The 17,931-nt window shown below is 37.5% G+C and overlaps 1 protein-coding gene across 1 annotated transcript in view; it reads right to left on the bottom strand.

Moving 5' to 3' along the window:
- Nbas (NBAS subunit of NRZ tethering complex) overlaps positions 1-17,931 on the bottom strand; it is a 262,549-nt gene that overhangs the window by 138,230 nt on the left and 106,388 nt on the right. The window contains exons 26-30 of the mRNA XM_090337434.1: positions 12,164-12,297; positions 10,608-10,670; positions 8,474-8,596; positions 2,938-3,040; positions 646-875 (exon numbers count right to left, since the gene is read on the bottom strand). Coding sequence (XP_090193560.1) covers positions 646-875; positions 2,938-3,040; positions 8,474-8,596; positions 10,608-10,670; positions 12,164-12,297 — 653 coding nt within the window. The remainder of the gene's footprint in view (positions 1-645; positions 876-2,937; positions 3,041-8,473; positions 8,597-10,607; positions 10,671-12,163; positions 12,298-17,931) is intronic.

The following is a 17,931-nucleotide window of genomic DNA, read 5'->3' as shown; positions in this document are numbered from 1 at the left end:
ACCCAGGTTCAACTCCTCGGTACCACATAGAAAAAAGTCGGACGTGGTGCTGAGGCTCAAGTGGTAGAGCTCTAGCCTTGAGAAAGCCCAAGGACAGTGCTCAGGCCCTGAGCTCAAGGCCCAGGACTGGCAAAAAAAATATCTCCTCTACTATTTAAAACAATTTAATGATCTTCTGTGGCTATACCTTCGTTATCATGTCACATAAAAGGAGTAGAAATACAGCAGGCCAAAAAAGGGGCCAAATTTACAAGCTAGAACTTGCTAACTGGAAGGGACTTTGGAAGTTTATCACCTAATCAAGACCACTGTTTCTAAACAACCAGATGCTACAGCAAAGGAGACAGGCCATGCCAACACATGTTGAAATCTACAAATTTATAGATGAGCCCAAGACTGTCTCCCAACAAAAGAGAAACTGATTTTCAGATAGTCAGTGAAACTCACTTAACAGAAAACACATGGAAGAAAAAGGGTCAAGAAGAAGTTAATGGACATCCATAATTCATTCATTTTCTTACTCTACTCAACCAACAAATGACAGAGCCTCACACAGTGTTGTCCTGGACGTAATCCGTGGTTTTGGTCAAGAATAAGCCCGTGCTCTACCTCTTCTCTGTGATGGAAGAACAGGGAGTCCCCTACCTGGCCAGATCCATGCAACTGTCGGTGAGGTTGGTGGAGGAGTTGAAGTACTCTCTGCTGGCAGCCAAGACCAGGTCGATGCTCTTATGGTAACTGACCCTGTACTGAGGCTGTCCTCTATGGGGAGCAACAGCAAGAGGATTCGCTGAACAGGCAGTGTGGTGCATCATCTGCCCGGCCAGGTGGATGTTTTCAAGGCGGCTGGAGCACAGAAGGCTTTCGGTAAATATCTGGGGGAAAATATAGAGAAGGCTGGAGTTAGTGATAGAAGGAAGACAGTTCTCAACAAAACAAAGGTTCTGAAATCCCATGAAAATAAGTGAAAAATGCACCCAAGAGCAGCTGGTTGCCTAATAGTAAACACACCAAATCACTGTGTAATGATAGATAGCTACATTTATATTACATCAATTTACTACATTAAAAAAAATCTGAATCCTAATCAAAAAGCAGGAAAAAAATGGTGAATTTGGTGCAGGTAACAAAGGAGAGACTATATTCTGAAGAGTGGAAGGAAGAAAGAACACCAGGAATCAACAGACGTAGAAAAACAGAAAATCACCCAACAGTTGACAAGCCCTGGTCCAGACCCCCAAGGAGGGGGAAGAAAAGTTTGAAGACATGGTCAAAAGGAAGAACAAAAGACCATGGAGCTGGACAGGCATTTCCACCTTCAAGATAATCCCTCCCTCCCCCCAGAAGCCTAAGCTATATTAGAATCACTATCCTCTTCAGTTAACACCAGGAATAACCAAGATTGCAATGCCATCCAACTCTGAACTATTCATTTTCAATAATCTGTAAAAATGCTTGTTTGCTAAAATTATACTGAACGAAGACTTAATTTTTATAATTTTTACTTCACCAGGAAATCAGAAGAAATCAACACAATAAATGCCCTACATATTGCTTTGTGTTTGTCTTGACTAGAAAATTCAGATGAGAAAACTTCTTATGTTGTACCTCAATAAAAATGAATTAGTCTGATCCATTTTCCATATAAATTATAAGTAACCATAGGTAATATACTACCTTCTAAAATAATGAGCAACTCATATTGGATTATACCTTCAGTCACATGACAACTATTTTGTAAGTATCTTTAACACCTCAGACAGTATGGTATGCACTGTGGGTATAATACCTACCTAGCAGATCATGGTCAAACTGAAGAAACATACAGGTAAATAAACTATGGTTTAAGGAAAGTCTTTAGTAGACATGACTTACCTGATAAGAAAGGGGAGGTATCTTAAGGGTACATCTTAGGAAGAACTTAAGAGGAATACATCCCAAGTAAAAACAGTATATACAAGCAAAGGAAGAGAAACAGGAAAAAGAATGGTAATCCAGTGAATTCAAGCCAGACTGGATGAGAGACTGTAATATAAAGTATACTACAAAGACTGACAAGGCGGGAGTGGACAAGAAGGCTTCACAGTCCACTGTGGGTTTCCATGTAACAAGCATAGGTACTTTCTGGGGAATACAGAACAAGCATGGAACATTCAAAAGCAGATCACCAAGAAAAATTTGTAAGTCAGGCTGGGAGCTCAAGCCGTTAATATTAGCTACTTAGGAGACTGAGATCTAAGATTAATGGAGCAAGCCAACAGGGGCAGAAAAGTCCTAGAGACTCTTTTTTTCTAATTAACCAGTGAGAAAGCTGGGAGTCCAGGTGTGGTTCAAGTAGCAGAGCACCAACCTTGAACAAAAAAGTCAAGTGAGGGCATGAGGCCTCAAGCACCAGTACAAGAGAAAAAAAAAAAAAGAAGAAAGAAAAGAAGTTTCTCTTAGAATACTTTGGGTACAAAGAGAAAAAGATATAGACACAGAAAAACAATAAAACAAATGGTTCCATATAGCAACGATGAAGACAGGAGAGATTTGGAAGACTTTTTCAAATAAAATAAATACATTTTGTTATTTATTTTAGGGGTTTTGTCTGCTTTCTGGCTGGGTACTAAACTTAGGGCTCTGAATAGAGTCAAACATATACTCGCACACTGAGCTACCCAGCCCAACCATTATGTCATGTTTCAGTGACCACCAAAAGTCATGTAGTGTTAACTATTTTGAGAATTAACCCACTAAATGGATGACATTGAAAAAAAATAAAGATAGAGGGTACATATGAAAGTGATGAAACAGTAGAGCTCTATCCACTTCTCAGCGCTCATTCAATCACAGTGTGACTTGCAGGGCAGCTTATGACCATCTCCCTTGTAGCCATTCAAGTATCTCCACCAACATTTCTAAAAAGGAAGAAGAAACATGCAGACTGGTACTTACCTCATAGCAAGCATCCAAGTCTAGGCACGAGTACACGTTCTCCTGCATAGTCAACATGTCCTGTAGCAATGTTCTCCACTGAGACTCACTGGCAGGAGGTTGTCTGGAGGTGGGGAGGGAAGAAAAAGCAAACTATTAGCTATCTTTTTTCAATTCCCCGAAGAGTGAAGAACACTAAAAACTAACACTATCATTCTCCATATGACAATGGCCACCACATAACTGGCAGGATTCAACTCCAGCTCACTTGAATTTCTAGGTTAACCTGGGTTAAAGATGGTAGGAAAGTTGGGTAGCTTTATGGGATCCATGTTAGAGCTACTAAAAAAAAAGGCCTCTGGATTAGCTGCTTAGACTCAAAATTAAAACATTAGCCAGTAGAGGCAAAGAAAAACAGGCTGTGGGATTCAGTGGTAAAACAACACACAGGTAAGTTGAAGCAGAAATCAAATAAGCAAGTGCCTCACAGGTGATGAAACCTTATGTTTATCACATAAAATGAACAACTGGTCTTGTTCCAAATGCAAAAAGACATCAGGGAACATTTGTGTCTCTCCACAAATATACCAACCAGCATATCTGCCAGTATTCCAGGATAATCCATGACATCTATCTGTCCCTTTGACCTTGGCACTGCATTCCTCTGACAGGCTCTTTCAGATTGGGTGTGCAGGCAGAGATGAGACAGCACTTGCTGAAACCAGTAACCATGTCATAGCCTCTCAGGAACATCTGAACTCAGCCTTGTCTGGCTGCACTCAGTGCTCACAGCCAGCTTATGGCTCTTGAAAGCCAGCTCATGTTCTGGGACAGATGGCTTTAGCATCTCCTCACACATGGCTAGCCGTAAGCAGAGTCCTAATTAAAATTAATTATAAGACATTATTTATAATGGCCTTCTTCAGAAAATATTCAGTAAATAAGAACCAACAGTAGATTTTGAAGAAAGAAGAGGTTCACAAATTAACACAGACTCTTGAAGACAAATGCAGTCGCAAGTTGCAGCTCCACAAAGGAGGTGGATTTCTCATGGAGAAACAGAATTGTATTCAAGATGGTAAAGACAAGGTTCATGACAGATGATGAAGTCTGCCAGACTTCAAATATGAACAAGACTATTCCAGAGATAATTAAAAGCCAAGGCCTGGTAGCAAATATAAAATAATCAGGATTTGGGCCTAGTGGTAGAGTGCTTGCCTACAATGCATGAAGCCCTGGGTTTGATTACCACATACACAGAAAAAGCCAAGTGGCTCAAGTGGTAGAGCACTAGTCTTGAGAAAGCCCCAGGACAGTGCTTAGGCCCTGAATACAAGCCCCAGGACTGGCAGTAATAACAATAATGAGGAGGAGGAGGATTTGTGTCATGCAGACCACACTGAAAGCAGCCATATTCCTGCAAATAGTCACTGTGAATGGACCACCATGAGGCAAGATTAATCTCAGGGACTACAAAAGTAGAACATCAGCAGGAGGGCAGAAAATGGCCACTGTAACAGCAAAGCTTTCTTATCAAAGAGTATATTCTAGAACAGGTAGCACAATCTTGTAAGTGTTTACTACTTGGAGTTAAAAAAAAAAAAAAAAAACAATTTTGAGACCTAAATCATCAGACACTGGCTCACTCACTCCTATAACCCCTGTTACTCAGAAGGCAGATATTGGAGGATTTCAGTTTGTGGTCAGCTCAGGCTGGCTCAACTAGGAAGCCAGATGTACAATGTACACCTTCAGGTCCAGCTATATAGGAGGGATAGGGCAAAGGATCACAGTTTGAGACCAGCCACAGGCAAAATGCAAAACAGTAGCTCAAAAATAAAGCAAAAACAATGGAGACATGGGCTAAGTGGTAGAACACCTGCTCAAAAAAGCATAAGACCCTGAATTCAAGGCCCAGTAATGTCAAAAAAGTGGGAGGGGAAAACCTGTCTTTGACATTATTTAGTAATTGCTGCCCACTGATACGCAGTTTCTCATTTGAAGTATATCATGGCTGTAACACATATAATAGGGGATTACAACTTAGAAGGCAATTTAGCATAGTGTTGTAAGAGGTAGGAACAAGATGAAAGAATAAAATAATATGGAAAGCCCCAAGAGAAAGAAGTCAGCAACATTTCAATGCACACAATGCAGGGCTAGTGCTTAGAAAGGAGAAAATACATGATACTGTCATATTACTATCAAGGAAGGAAGGAAGGGAGAGAGGGAATTGAAGTTGGCAGAAAATAACTTAAAGATTTAGAGATCTGTAATAACCAATAGAGTATGGTATTAGAGAACAGAAAGATTAATGGAACAGAATTAAAGCATTCAAAAATAGGCCTTCATGTATACAAACGACTGATTTTTTACAAAGTTATTAAGGCAATTCCATAGAAAAAGGATGTGCAACAATCCAGACATGAAAAACATTACCTATTCTGCGAACAATAAATATAAAGAAACTCAAAATGAATCCTAAATCTAATTATAAATGGGAAAGTGAAAATTTTGCTTAAAATTAAAATTGTAGCGAATAGTTCCTAGATACATTAACAAAAGCATAATCACAGAAGAATAAATTGGTTTTGAAAAATTAATTTTTAAAGCATACTTTTCAAAAGACAGAGAGAAAAGACAGGCACAGATGGGAGAATGTGGTTGCCAAGAACACAGAACGAGAATAAAATTTTCAAGCTTAATAAGAAACAATTCATTGTGGGCCTGGAGTTTAGAGTATTTGCCTAGCATGGACAAAGACCTGGGTTGATTCCTTGGTACTACATACATAGAAAAAAGCTGGAACTGATGCTGAGGCTCAAGTGGTAGAGGTCTAGCCTAGAGAAAGTCCAAGAACAGTGCTCAGGCCCTGAGCTCAAGCCCAGGACTGGCAAAAAAAAAAGAAGAAGAAAAAAAAAAAGAAAACCAATTCATTGTTCAGAGTTCAGATGGGCAAAGAATGTGATGCTGAGGGTGAAGGAGTACATAAACAGGTACTAAACACTGTCACTCACTAGAGTAATGCCATTAAAACCAAAGCCGGTACTACTACATACATTTAAGATAGCTAAACTTAAGACCTACTGCTCCTGCCAACAGGGTAATGGCATTCCCCTTTGGCCACATCCCCACCAGCATCTGTTGTCATTCGATTTCTTAATGGCCATTCTAACTGGGGTGATGTGGGATCTCAAAGTTGTTTTGAGATGTTGAATATTTCTTCATGTATCTCTTGGCCATTTGTATTTTCTCTTCAGAGAAGCCTCTCTTAAACTCTTTAGCTCACTTTTTAAGGAGGTGAGCACTTCTTTGGGGGTTTCATGGAATTTAATTTTCAGCTATAGGTGTATTTTAGATATGAGGCCTTTATCTGTTGTATGGTTAATGAAGATCTTCTAGTCACTCTGGAAAGTAATATGGAGATTTCTCAAAAGGCTAAACATAGAGCTCCCTTATGATTCAGCATTCCCACTCCTGGGCATTTACCCAGATGACCACAAACAAGGCCACACTAAAGCTACCACCACAACCATGGTCACTGCAGCATTCTTCACCATACATAAGATAAGAACCAACCCAGAGGCCCCTCGGTAGATAAATCAAAATGATGTCATACATACACATACACACACACACACATACACACACACACACACACACACACAAACACACACACAATGGGGTTCTATGCTTCCATCATAAAGAATGAAATTGCTACATTTGTAAGGAAATGGAAATATTTGGAAAAAAATTATAATAAGTGAAGTACACCAGATCCAAAGAAAAGTAAGTTTCATTATCTCCCTCATTTCTAAGAAGAAGAATATGAATACAACAATATTCTTAACGGGATCTCAATGACCCAATTGCTTAGTGCATAGGACCATATATAATGAAGGATACCAACATAAGCTCCAAGAGATGGAAACAAGAGGTTCTTATTATGTCCTGTATGTTTTTTTCGTATTCATTTCTTAGTTTTCTAATCACAATGGGGGGAAAAGGGAATCACAGAAACAGGCAGAGGAAGTGTGAACCAATGCACCACTGTGACTCACTTGATACTACGTTGGAGATGAACCTTACATTTTGGGGGAGAGGGGATATAGGAAGGGGTAAGTGGGAGAAAATGAGAGATGGGGAAATCATGATTAAAAGCAAATGTACTCATTATCTTAGTTTTGCAACTATAACCCCTCTTGCTCATCACCTTTTCAATAAAAATAAAATTAAAAAAATAAAAAGTAAAAAAAAAAAGACCTATTGCTACACTCTTTTGGTAAGGCTACAGAGAAGATAAAATAGTCTACAAGACTGGTTAAATAGTAAAATAGTACAAATGCTTTTGTAAACAGTAGGCAGGGCTATGTGGGCTTTCTTTTGTGATTCTGAGAGTTAAACCCAGGGCCATCAGGGCCATGTACTGCAAAGCAGATGACCTACCACTTGAGCCATAATCTGAACCCTTGGCACTTTCTTCTTTTTCAGAATGGGTTCTCATGTACATTTTTCAGGGTGGCCTGAACCACAGTTCATTGATTTCATTGATCTGTACTTCCAGGCAAGTTGACAGGCATGGTTAAGCCACCACCAAATCAGTTATTAACTGAGATGAGGTCTTATATTTGTGGCCAGGTTGGCCTCTAACCACAATCCTCCCTATCTCAGGCTCCAGAGTAGCTAAGAGTGAGCAGCTAGTACCTAGATGTTATTTTTTAAAGTTAACCATCCATTATATGATCTTGATTCCATTTTTTTTTTTTTTTTGCCAGTCTTGGGCTTGAGCTCAGGGCCTGAGCACTGTCCTTGGACTTTCTCAAGGTTAGAGCTCTACCACTTGACCCTCAGCACCATTTCTGGCTTTTTTCTATGTATGTGGTACCGAGGAATCAAACCCGGGTCTTCATGCATGCTAGGCAAGCACTCTACCACTAGGCCAAACTCCCGGACCCTCTTGATTCCATTTTTATGAATGTATCCAAAAGAAACTAAGGCATATATCTATACAAAAACATATAAATTAATAATCAAAGAAGCTGTATTTATCAAAGCCACAACTCAAAACAATGTAAATGTTTATAAACAAAGTAACTATATAAAAGTGAAATATATAAATCCATAAAACAAATACCACTCAACAAATAAAATGAAATAAATATTGATGCATGAGACATTAATTAATCACAAATAATTTTGCTAAGAAAAAAATAGCGAAATGCTATATATCTTATTTACAACACATTCTACAGTGTGCAGGAATCTAAAAGGGGGCAGAAGGGAGATCAGTGGTAGACTGGTGAGTGGTTAGGAGCTTCATGAGATGAAGCAAAAGGGAAGGATCTACAAGGACCAAGAGACTGAATCCAAGGGTTATAGACATGCTATTGCTATGACTCATGCAGAGATGACTTGACTAGAAGAAAGATCAAAACTTAAGAAAATATAGAGAAATACAGTGCAATTCACTACTGGCTCATTCGCTCACTAAAATTATCAAAAAAAAAAAAGAGGAAAAGGAGTGAAAAATAGAAAAAATATCGATTTCACCACTTACTTCCGGCCTGTGTGTCTCGTTAATCTAACCATCAATTTCCGAGCTTCTTCCAAGCTAGACTGAGTTTTTTTAACAAACGAAATTGGTTTCTCCAGTCCATGTTTTTCCAAAAGCTCTGAAACACTATAAGTGAATGAAGAATTTTTGTCTGCTGCCAAACAAAAAAGGAATCTCAAGGATATAAATAACACATAAATTGTTATTTTTAGAAATCATCACATGATATGACCTAATGCTACACGCCACCTTCACCCTCACTAAAGTCAAAGCCCAGGATTACATAGTAAGTCTCATTTTCCTCCACTGGCTTCTACTAGAATACACCTGAGAAAAGTAGAGTACATTTTAAAGGATGACCTATACCTTTATCTCACAAGTTTTTTTTTTTCTTTTGCTATTTCCCTGCATTCCAAAAGCACCAACTCAGTAAAACAGTCAAATGTAAAATTTAATACCCAGTTTTAACTCTTAGCAATCTCCCTGAATATACAGACAAGGATGCCAGAAAAGCAATGAATAGAGGGTTCTATAATGATTATTAGGTCTAATCCCCATAATGAGTCCATCTCATAAAAATGTAGATTTTATCATTAATTTTTTGTAGCAAATGAACTTCTTTAACTCTTCCATTCTACAATCATTCCATACACATGGATCTGTCTCACTAAGCTTACCATTTATGACACTGTTTGACTTGTATGGCTGGATACTATTCAACATGTCCCCATATTATGTACATTAAAACATCTAGCATAAAATGACTGCCAGAACCATTGCTAGCCACACCCTCAAATATGTGAAATAAATTATGCTACCTCATTGAGTAGTAATCTTCTTTGTTTTATTAGGAAAGCAAAGGTAACTGGAATGACCCTGTTTAACAATAAGCTTTAGACAAAGAATAGTGAATTTTTCAGGGAAGTTGAGGAGGAGGAAGGACATGTCAACTCTCATAATAGGAAAAGTTTGACTTAGCACACAGTTTTCAAAAGCCACAACCGTGTATCTTCCAAACACAGAATACCAAGGATCAGGCTAGTAAGCAGAGGTCCTGTAATGAAACCACTAATTCTTTACTACATTCATATCTTACGCTGCACTGAGACATTCTGTTCCTTTCAGTGCAAAATAAAAAAAATTCAACATTAGAATCCCTAATTTAAGTAATAAATTTCTAGTTATTCGATTCCAGGTTATGTTTTACTATATATACAACCATTACCTGTGACATTGCTATTTATAATTTACTTAAGCACTTTGTTACATTTAAATTTTTATTGATAGCACAATATTTAACAGCACTATTCATATGCACACTAAAAACAACTCTTAGTAAATACTACTTTCTTAAAGGCAAATTCAGAAAACATCAAAGAGAGATAGCTCAGTAATGTACTCTAACAGTAAAGACTCGCACTGTAGAGTTCTACAAGGGCTCCAGCACATTCTGACATTATCTGAGCAGTTGATCAGATGTGCTGTGCCTTCTAAAGTTAGGGGTACAATAGATATTTCTTGTTGTTAAATTTAAAAGTGGCTACAGAAGTTAACATTGTTAGGCAGGCGCGGTGGCTCAGGCCTAGAATCCTAGCTTCTCAGGAGGCTGAGATCCGAGGACCACAGTTCAAAGCCTGCTCGAGCACTAAAGACCTTGAGGCTATAATCTCCAATTAACCACTAGAAAACCAGAAGTGGCACTGTGGCTCAAGGGGTAGGGTGGTAGCCTTGAGCTGAAGAGCTCAGAGACAGTGCTCAGGCCGAGTCCAAGCCTCACAGCCAACAAAAAAAAAAAAAAAGAAAGAAAGAAAAAAAATTAACATTATTTGTGAGCCTATTAAGAGTGAAGCACTTTAATGACTTAATCTAATATTAATACCACAATGTCATGTGTTGTGTATTACTAATAAGCAAATGCAGATTCAAAGACTGCTGTGCTAGTAAGTGACTGAGTTTTTTGAAAGCCTGTGTTCTTATTAGTCTACCACTCTGCTATAATCAGGTGACAATGGCTTTATGTGGGGGGTAATTCACTCAAAAAAGTCAAACAGATCAATCCAGGAACAACTAATAAGCAGGCTTAAAGGGAACATTCTCCCCCATTCACACTGAACCAAAAGATTACCCTCTTTCTCACCTCAGAATCTTTTCCAGTTGGTCTACCTTGTCATGAAGAGTTGTAGTTATGTTTGTCTTATGACTAAAGAAGTGAAAGAATAAAAATCAAAATTAATTTTTGGTTTTCCCCCCTTTCCTATCAAATTTCTGTATTTGTCTGTTTCCATTATGGCATTAAGTTGTTCTTCTATTCCCTATATTAACTGTATGGGCTGGGAATGTAGCTCCATATCTGTAAACAACAGATTTGCAGATTTTCTTCCTCTGGGTTCCCCCTCTTCCTTTTTCTTTTTCTGCTCTTCTCTTCTTTTCCTTTTATGATGTTAGGGATCAAGCCAAATCTTGCCTAACATGCACAACGCAATATCCTGGGTTTAATCTCCGGAAAACAACATTCAAAACAGCTTCAACAGCAACTGTAGCCTAAAGGAGTGATTTGATTCAGGGTAAACAAGGGTGAGCCAGATCTCCTCTTCCCAGGCGCCATGACCCCAGGTGCTCTGTGCTATATTTTGACAGGAAGCACTGGGTGACAGCCTGATGACAGGCTGTCATCATAAAATCATAGAAGTCCAGCCCTGACTTTATAAAGATATTTCAGACCTTTGAAAAGTTAAATCAATGCAAGGATAGTATTCTGCTAGCAATCTATCTGAATAATTATTTCACAGCAGACTGGAAAACTGGTTGTTGCTGTCATTCATTTCATAAGAAAATAAAGATTTCTTAGAAGACAAGAGCAAAAGATAAAGAGCAAAGGTGGAAACAAAACTGAAAATAAGGAGGGCTTTCTGTCTAAACACCTGATTCCTCAAATGAGGAAATGGAAGACAAATTGCGGGACTTGGCTGAAGTAACAAAATGGACAGGTCCACGAACTTTCCCTGCAGTGCTACTTCACATGTGTGAGCATCCCCTGCTCCTCTCCTCTCTTTACATATGGATTTCAAAGCAAGATTAAAGGAATGATTCCTAGCTAATACTGAAAGAGTTGTATGTCTGTGTGTGTGTGTGTGTGTATATATATATATATATATATGGAAAATTCACATGTAACTAAGCCAAAAGCATATTCTACACATTTCTATTAAACATAAAAGTACTCTTTCAATTATATGCATTCATCTATCACTATTTAAAGTATTATTATAGGGAAAGTCTGAGAAAAAAGAATTTACAGAACAGGCTGGGATGTGGCTCATTGGTGCTTGTCTACCAGGAAAGAGCCCAACACGTCAAGATACTAGTGAATGCGCAAATGAATGAATGTAACTCTAGACAAGAGGGCTTCAATCTGATTTTATATTGGGGTTTTTGTTTGCTTGATTGTTATAGTTCTCTAGGTCAAATCTAAGGCTTTGTGGATGCAAGGGAAATGCTCTACCACTGAGCTATAACCCTCAAATGCACTGTCAGTGAACATCTAGAAAAGCAGTATTTTGGGAAGTGGGGCTGTGGCTCCTGGGGTAAGGGACAGCGCCCAGGCACCCCATGACCCACAAAAAAAAAAAGCAGTATTTTTATTTAAGTATTAGGATAAAGGCCACAATAAGATTATTCTACTGTACATCTTACCCATATCCCCGTTGTGGCAGACATTCTAGGATGTCATAGCAGAGAGAGAGCTGGTCACTCCGTTCACAGCTATAGATGCACTCCAGTGCTACTGCCATCAGCTGGTCCTGATCTGGAATAATTTTTTGCTGCAGCTAGAGAAAATAAAGAATGTTGTGTTAAACATCAATAGATTTACAGTCAGCTATTTCATATCCCAAGACCACGCCAACAGAATATTAAACAGTGCAATTAATCAGCTGTGGAAACAAATCTTGATTTTTCTTTAGCTTACAGACTTTTGGAGTATTTAATAATTCTAAATGAAATCATATTTTAATTAGAGAATCAGCCAAAAAAGATCATTTGTAACCCATAAGCTATGCCATCTGCTACAAACAAACTCTTCAATTTACGATCCATAAGATAAAATAGAAAGGAAAATCACAGTGAATTAAAAAGACAATTCATCAAAAATAACATTTCTAACCTTACGGCCAAATTCTGTGTTTCAATTACAAAATACATGTAATTGCTTAACTAATGGCTAAAAATGTTAGAACCTATTATTTGTTCAGCATACGTTATCTATTATTCATTTAACTACAGAGTCAGTATCTCTAAGAAAGAACAACTGTAATATAATAATACAGAAGCCACAGAACACACAATTTCTGATGAAAATAGTTGCTTTGGGCTACTCTCTAAATAAAATATTTATTTCCCATGGCAGATTCCCACTTTTGGAGTATTTTTCTGAGGTACAAAAATAACCACTGATGCCTTAATTTTCTTACCTACACGACCAAGATATTACCAATGTTTTTCCCAAGACAGCTCTCATGAGTAGTAAATAATGAAAATACGTAGTATGAAGTCCGAAAGTAATTTCTTAATGCTGTTTTTAACAGCAAAGTAAGTTTAAAATAATTTCTAAAAGAATGATCTTTAATAGATATTTGTCAATATACACAAATAGAAAAGTGACAGTAAATATGCCTAACAAATACATTTCCTTAGTAGAAAAAAATATAATCAATACATTAAAAAAGATTCTCAAAGTTACCTGGGAAATAAAGCTTTCTAAAGCAGATTCGCTTAATTGCCTTTAAAAGCATAATGCCATTAGTTGGGCACTAACATTTTATAAAGATTGATCTAACATTCAAGGTGACTAGTAGGTAAGATAAACATAAGCAAGGCAGAATAAAAATGAACACTATTAGAAATGAGTAAAAAATATTTTTTTAACTTCTGAGAAGTCTCTCTTTAGCTTGTTTGCCAGTTAGGTTGTTTATTCTTGAAGTCTTAAATCCTCTGTATATTCTAGACATTAAGCCGTTATCTGATGTGTAGCTGGGAAAGATCTCCCTCTCATAGTGTAGGCTTAAGGCACTGAGTTCAAACGCTGTGCTCAAGACAGTGAATATCTGGGCCACTGCCTGTAAAGTTGAAATCAAGTGACCTAGGCTTTGGACATTCCACAAAGACTCCACCTTTACAAAGACTGGAAGAGACTGGAGAATAACAGCAATAAAGAAAAAACATGAAAACATCAAGTTTCACAAGGACAGCTTGGGAAACTGAAACAGAAGACAAACGCCTGTTATATGTGATCTCCTGTGTGTTATATGTGATCTCCTGTGTATCTTTCCTCCAAGACACTAAGAAGTCACTTTAAAGTTAAATGTCCTGTAGTTTGTACTTGATTGTATACACCCCAAACCTTATTCGAAAAACCTTACACATGCTCAAACTCCTTATATCCTTCTGCCACTCCAATTTTTGTTGTTTTACCAGTCTTGGGGCTTGAACTCCAGGCCTGAGCTTCTTTCACTCATGGCACTCTATGCTTTGAACCACAGTGCCACTCCCAGCTTTTTTGAGTAATTGTTGGACATACGGGTCTCTCAGAGTTTCTAGGCCAGGTTGGCTTTAAACCACAATCCTCAGATCTCAGGCTCCTGTGTAGCTAGGATCACAGGTGTGAGCCACCAGCACCCAGCTGGTTTTATTTTTTAATTTTGTTTAAGTCAGGATGTTGCCATGATGCCCAAGATAGGCTCCAGCATTTCAAGCAATATTTCTGCCTCAGTCTCTCAAGCAACTGGAACGAAAAGTGTGTGTCACTAGTCTCATTCAACTCACACTTTTCATCCCATGAATGACTTAACCTACATAAAGTTTTATTTTACAGAAATTACATTACAGTTACTACTCAATACTTGTGGAAAATTGGTTCCAGGACCCTGAAAATACCACTACCCACAGACCCTCAACCATATCATACATGAAATGTTTTGTTGTGAACTACTAAGACTTAGAGATATATTTTTTAGTATAGCATGACATAGTAGTCTAAGCTATATGTTATAGATATCATGGTTCCCATTATGTTATTAAATATAATGTGCATTTGCATGATTCATCACAGACCAATAGTATGTTATTTTTGGAAGCAAGTGATATATAATCAATGGTTCTAGTAAAACCTAGTAAAAAGAAAAAAATAAATGTAAACAAGAGGTCCTAAGTACCATAATGAAACCAAGTTTCTTTCTTTTATTCATTCTTTCATTTTTTCATGCTAGGAGATACTGAATACTTGTTCTCTGCTACCATAGTGCTAGTCTCTGGCAATGTAGAAACCAGTGAAATATACAGGATATATATAAAGAAAACAAAGGAAAAGAGAATGATGTAAACAAATAATTCCAATACACTGTGATAAGGGCAATAATAAGAGGAAAGAACAAGACTCTGCTGAAGGGCATCTGGGTTGATTCCATATCTTGGATATGGTGACCAATATTGCAATGAACATGGTTGTGCTGGTAGCTTTAGTGTGGCCTTCTTTGTAGTCTATTGGATAAATACCCAAAAGTGGAACTCCTGGGTCAAAAGGAAGCTCTTGAGGAACCTCTAAACTGCTTTCCAAAGTGCTTGAGCAAGTTTACAATCCCACCAACAGTGCAGTATCATTCCTTTTTGGTCATATCCTTGCCAGCATCGGTTATTGGTTGTCTTAATATGGCCATTCTAACTGGGATGAGGTGAAATTTTAAGGTTATTTTCATTTACATTTATTTTATGGCCTCATGTGTCCATTGACCATTATTTCTTCTGAAAAGTCTCTTTAAATCTTTAGCTCATTTATTAATTGGGTTGCTTCTTTGAGGGTTTTTTGGGGGGAGTAGGGAGCAATTTTTGAACTCTGAGAATATTTTGGATATGAAGCCCTTATCTGATACATACCTAATAAAAAATCTTCTCCCATTCTGTGGGCTTTCTATTTATATTGCTAGAAAGATAAAGTATCATTCATAGGCAAATGTAAGGACTTGGAAAAGTTGTATTAAATGAAGCCAAACAGAAAGAAACATAGATTGCATGGCTTCCCTCAATTGTGGTATTAAGAAACTGCCTATAAATCTACAAGTAAACTAACAGACAGAAAAGATACACTTGGACATGATAAATTATACATAACTCCAGACATTCACACAGTGAGATCAAGAGGATATTCTTAGGGGAGTATTGCAAAGGTTCAATAGTTAGGGGCATGTGATTACATAAAATGACGTTTATCAAAATGAACTCCAAGAAATGGAAATGAGAGAGTTTGCTTGTTGTTATTTTCTTCTCCTTTATCACTGTTTTTTTAATTTCTGTACCTTTTGTCTTATATGTAATTTATCTGTTTTGGGGAGGTTAAGGAGGAGCATAGAAATTATGGGACAAAGGGTAAACAAACGCAGCAGCAATATTCACTAGACACCATACTGAAAATTGAACTAAACAACTTGTAGGGGAGTGGGGTCAGGAGGGAAAAACTGGGAGAAAACGAGGGAAGAGGTGACAGTGTTCAAAAAGAAGAGTATTCATTACCTGAATTATATAACTATAACCCCTCTGTACATCACCTTTATGCTAGCATTTTCTTTTAATCAGAAAGAAAATGGAAACAAAGGCCTATCAAGGCCTCTCTAGAGAGACCAATATTGACCCATAGGCAGTGGTAAGGCACACCATAGATCATGACATGGTCAAACTGGTGCTGCACAAACATAATCCTGAGAGAAACAGGATGTTTGGAAAGAAAGAGCTGAACATCACTACTCTCTGCTTGATGTTCACATATTTTAACAAAGGCAAATGGCTATATGTTTTATTCAAAGGCATATGCTAAATTGCCAGGTAAAAACAACAAAAAGTTGATTGTATACAAAGGATTTACAGGATTCCGCAAGGAAGAAATATCTGAAACAAGATTACTACATAGAATTTAAAGTCATTTCCTTCTTCCTCATAAAACATTCATCTGCAATCCACCCTGTTTCTCACACACTACTCTGCTACCATAAGCACTCCTTAGGCTCACAGGAAATCACCCAAATTTAACACCTCATACTAAGTGCAAAGTGATTATGAGAAGATGGAAATGTTTAAATAACCAATGAGCAGCTGAACTTCTGACAGATGATTCTTCCATAAGCTAAAGAAAGTTATATATATATATGTATATATATATATTAGCAATTCTTTCCATTCTGACTAAATTGGTTTATAACTATGCATCTTAATGGAGTTTGCATTAATAACAAAGGTGAGTTCAAGGAAATTATCCATCAAAATGTAAACTGGAAGAAATCTGGATTGCCTGTAGTTTGACCTCAGTGTAATGCTCTCAACATTACCACAATGTCAGTGTTTCAGGTGTCACATGACTATGCCATCCTGCTCAGTCTCCATCAGTGAACTGGGAACTACAATTGCCTGAAAACAGTGCATTGTAGATACATTTGTTAGTTTACCTTCTAACATGGAATTTCTAATTTAAGCTTTCCCACTAAGACTATTTGTATTAGTACATAATTGCATATTGGTAAAATTGCAAATTTTACCAGTAAAATTTGTTCTCAGTAAAATTTGTTCTCAAAACATTGCACATTGCATAAACGGCCTTAAAATAATTCTCAAAACATTTTTTTTGATGGGTCATGGGGCTTGAACTTGGTCTGGGTACTGTTCCTGAGCTCTTCAGCTTAAGGCGACCACCCTACCCTAGAGACTGGGCGTTGTCCCTGAGCTCTTCAGCTCCAGATTACCACTCTACCCTAGAGCCACCCGACCCTTGAGCCAAGCCTCACTTCCCATTTTCTAGAGGTTAATTGTTGATAAGAGTCTCAGGTCTTTTTGTGCCAAGGCTGGCTTTGAACCTCCATCCTCAAATCTCAGCCTCCTGAGTAGCTAGGATTACAGGCCTGTGCCACCACACTCAGCCATACTGTCTTAATATAACCATAATAACATAGCTTCTAATTTTCCTTACACTAGTGAAAGCGTGTTTAATCCACAGTTAAGAGGTTCTGACAATACAAACTTGGCTATACTTAACAAAATGACTTTACCACCTACAAATCTGTACTCATAGATATACAAATCAATGCAGTATAATTAAGCAACCAAAGAAGTTATCAGGAATAATTACAGGATATTCTTTTGAAAACCTAATGATTTTCAGAAACTACTTAAAGGGCCATAAGACGGAAACCTTCCCTTGCCTATATGTACCAAAATAAAATACAATGAGTTAAAAAAATCCAGTTTCTTCTCTCCACTTATAATTGAAGATGATCATTTATATCACAATTTTCCTTCCCTCTAATATTAAAATAAAACAATTATCTACCTCTTAAAATGATTAGAAGAATTAGAGTCAACATATGTAAAGTACTTATATAATATGAATTTAATATCTAGAAAACATTCGTTTTCTTATATTGATA

Source organism: Megascapheus bottae, chromosome 7 (genome assembly GCF_031878675.1).
Source record: "Megascapheus bottae isolate mThoBot1 chromosome 7, mThoBot2.hap1, whole genome shotgun sequence".
NCBI classification, from domain to species: domain Eukaryota; kingdom Metazoa; phylum Chordata; class Mammalia; order Rodentia; family Geomyidae; genus Megascapheus; species Megascapheus bottae.
The sequence above is the reverse complement of the archived record's forward strand: the minus strand, read 5'-3'. Positions and strand labels throughout refer to the sequence as shown.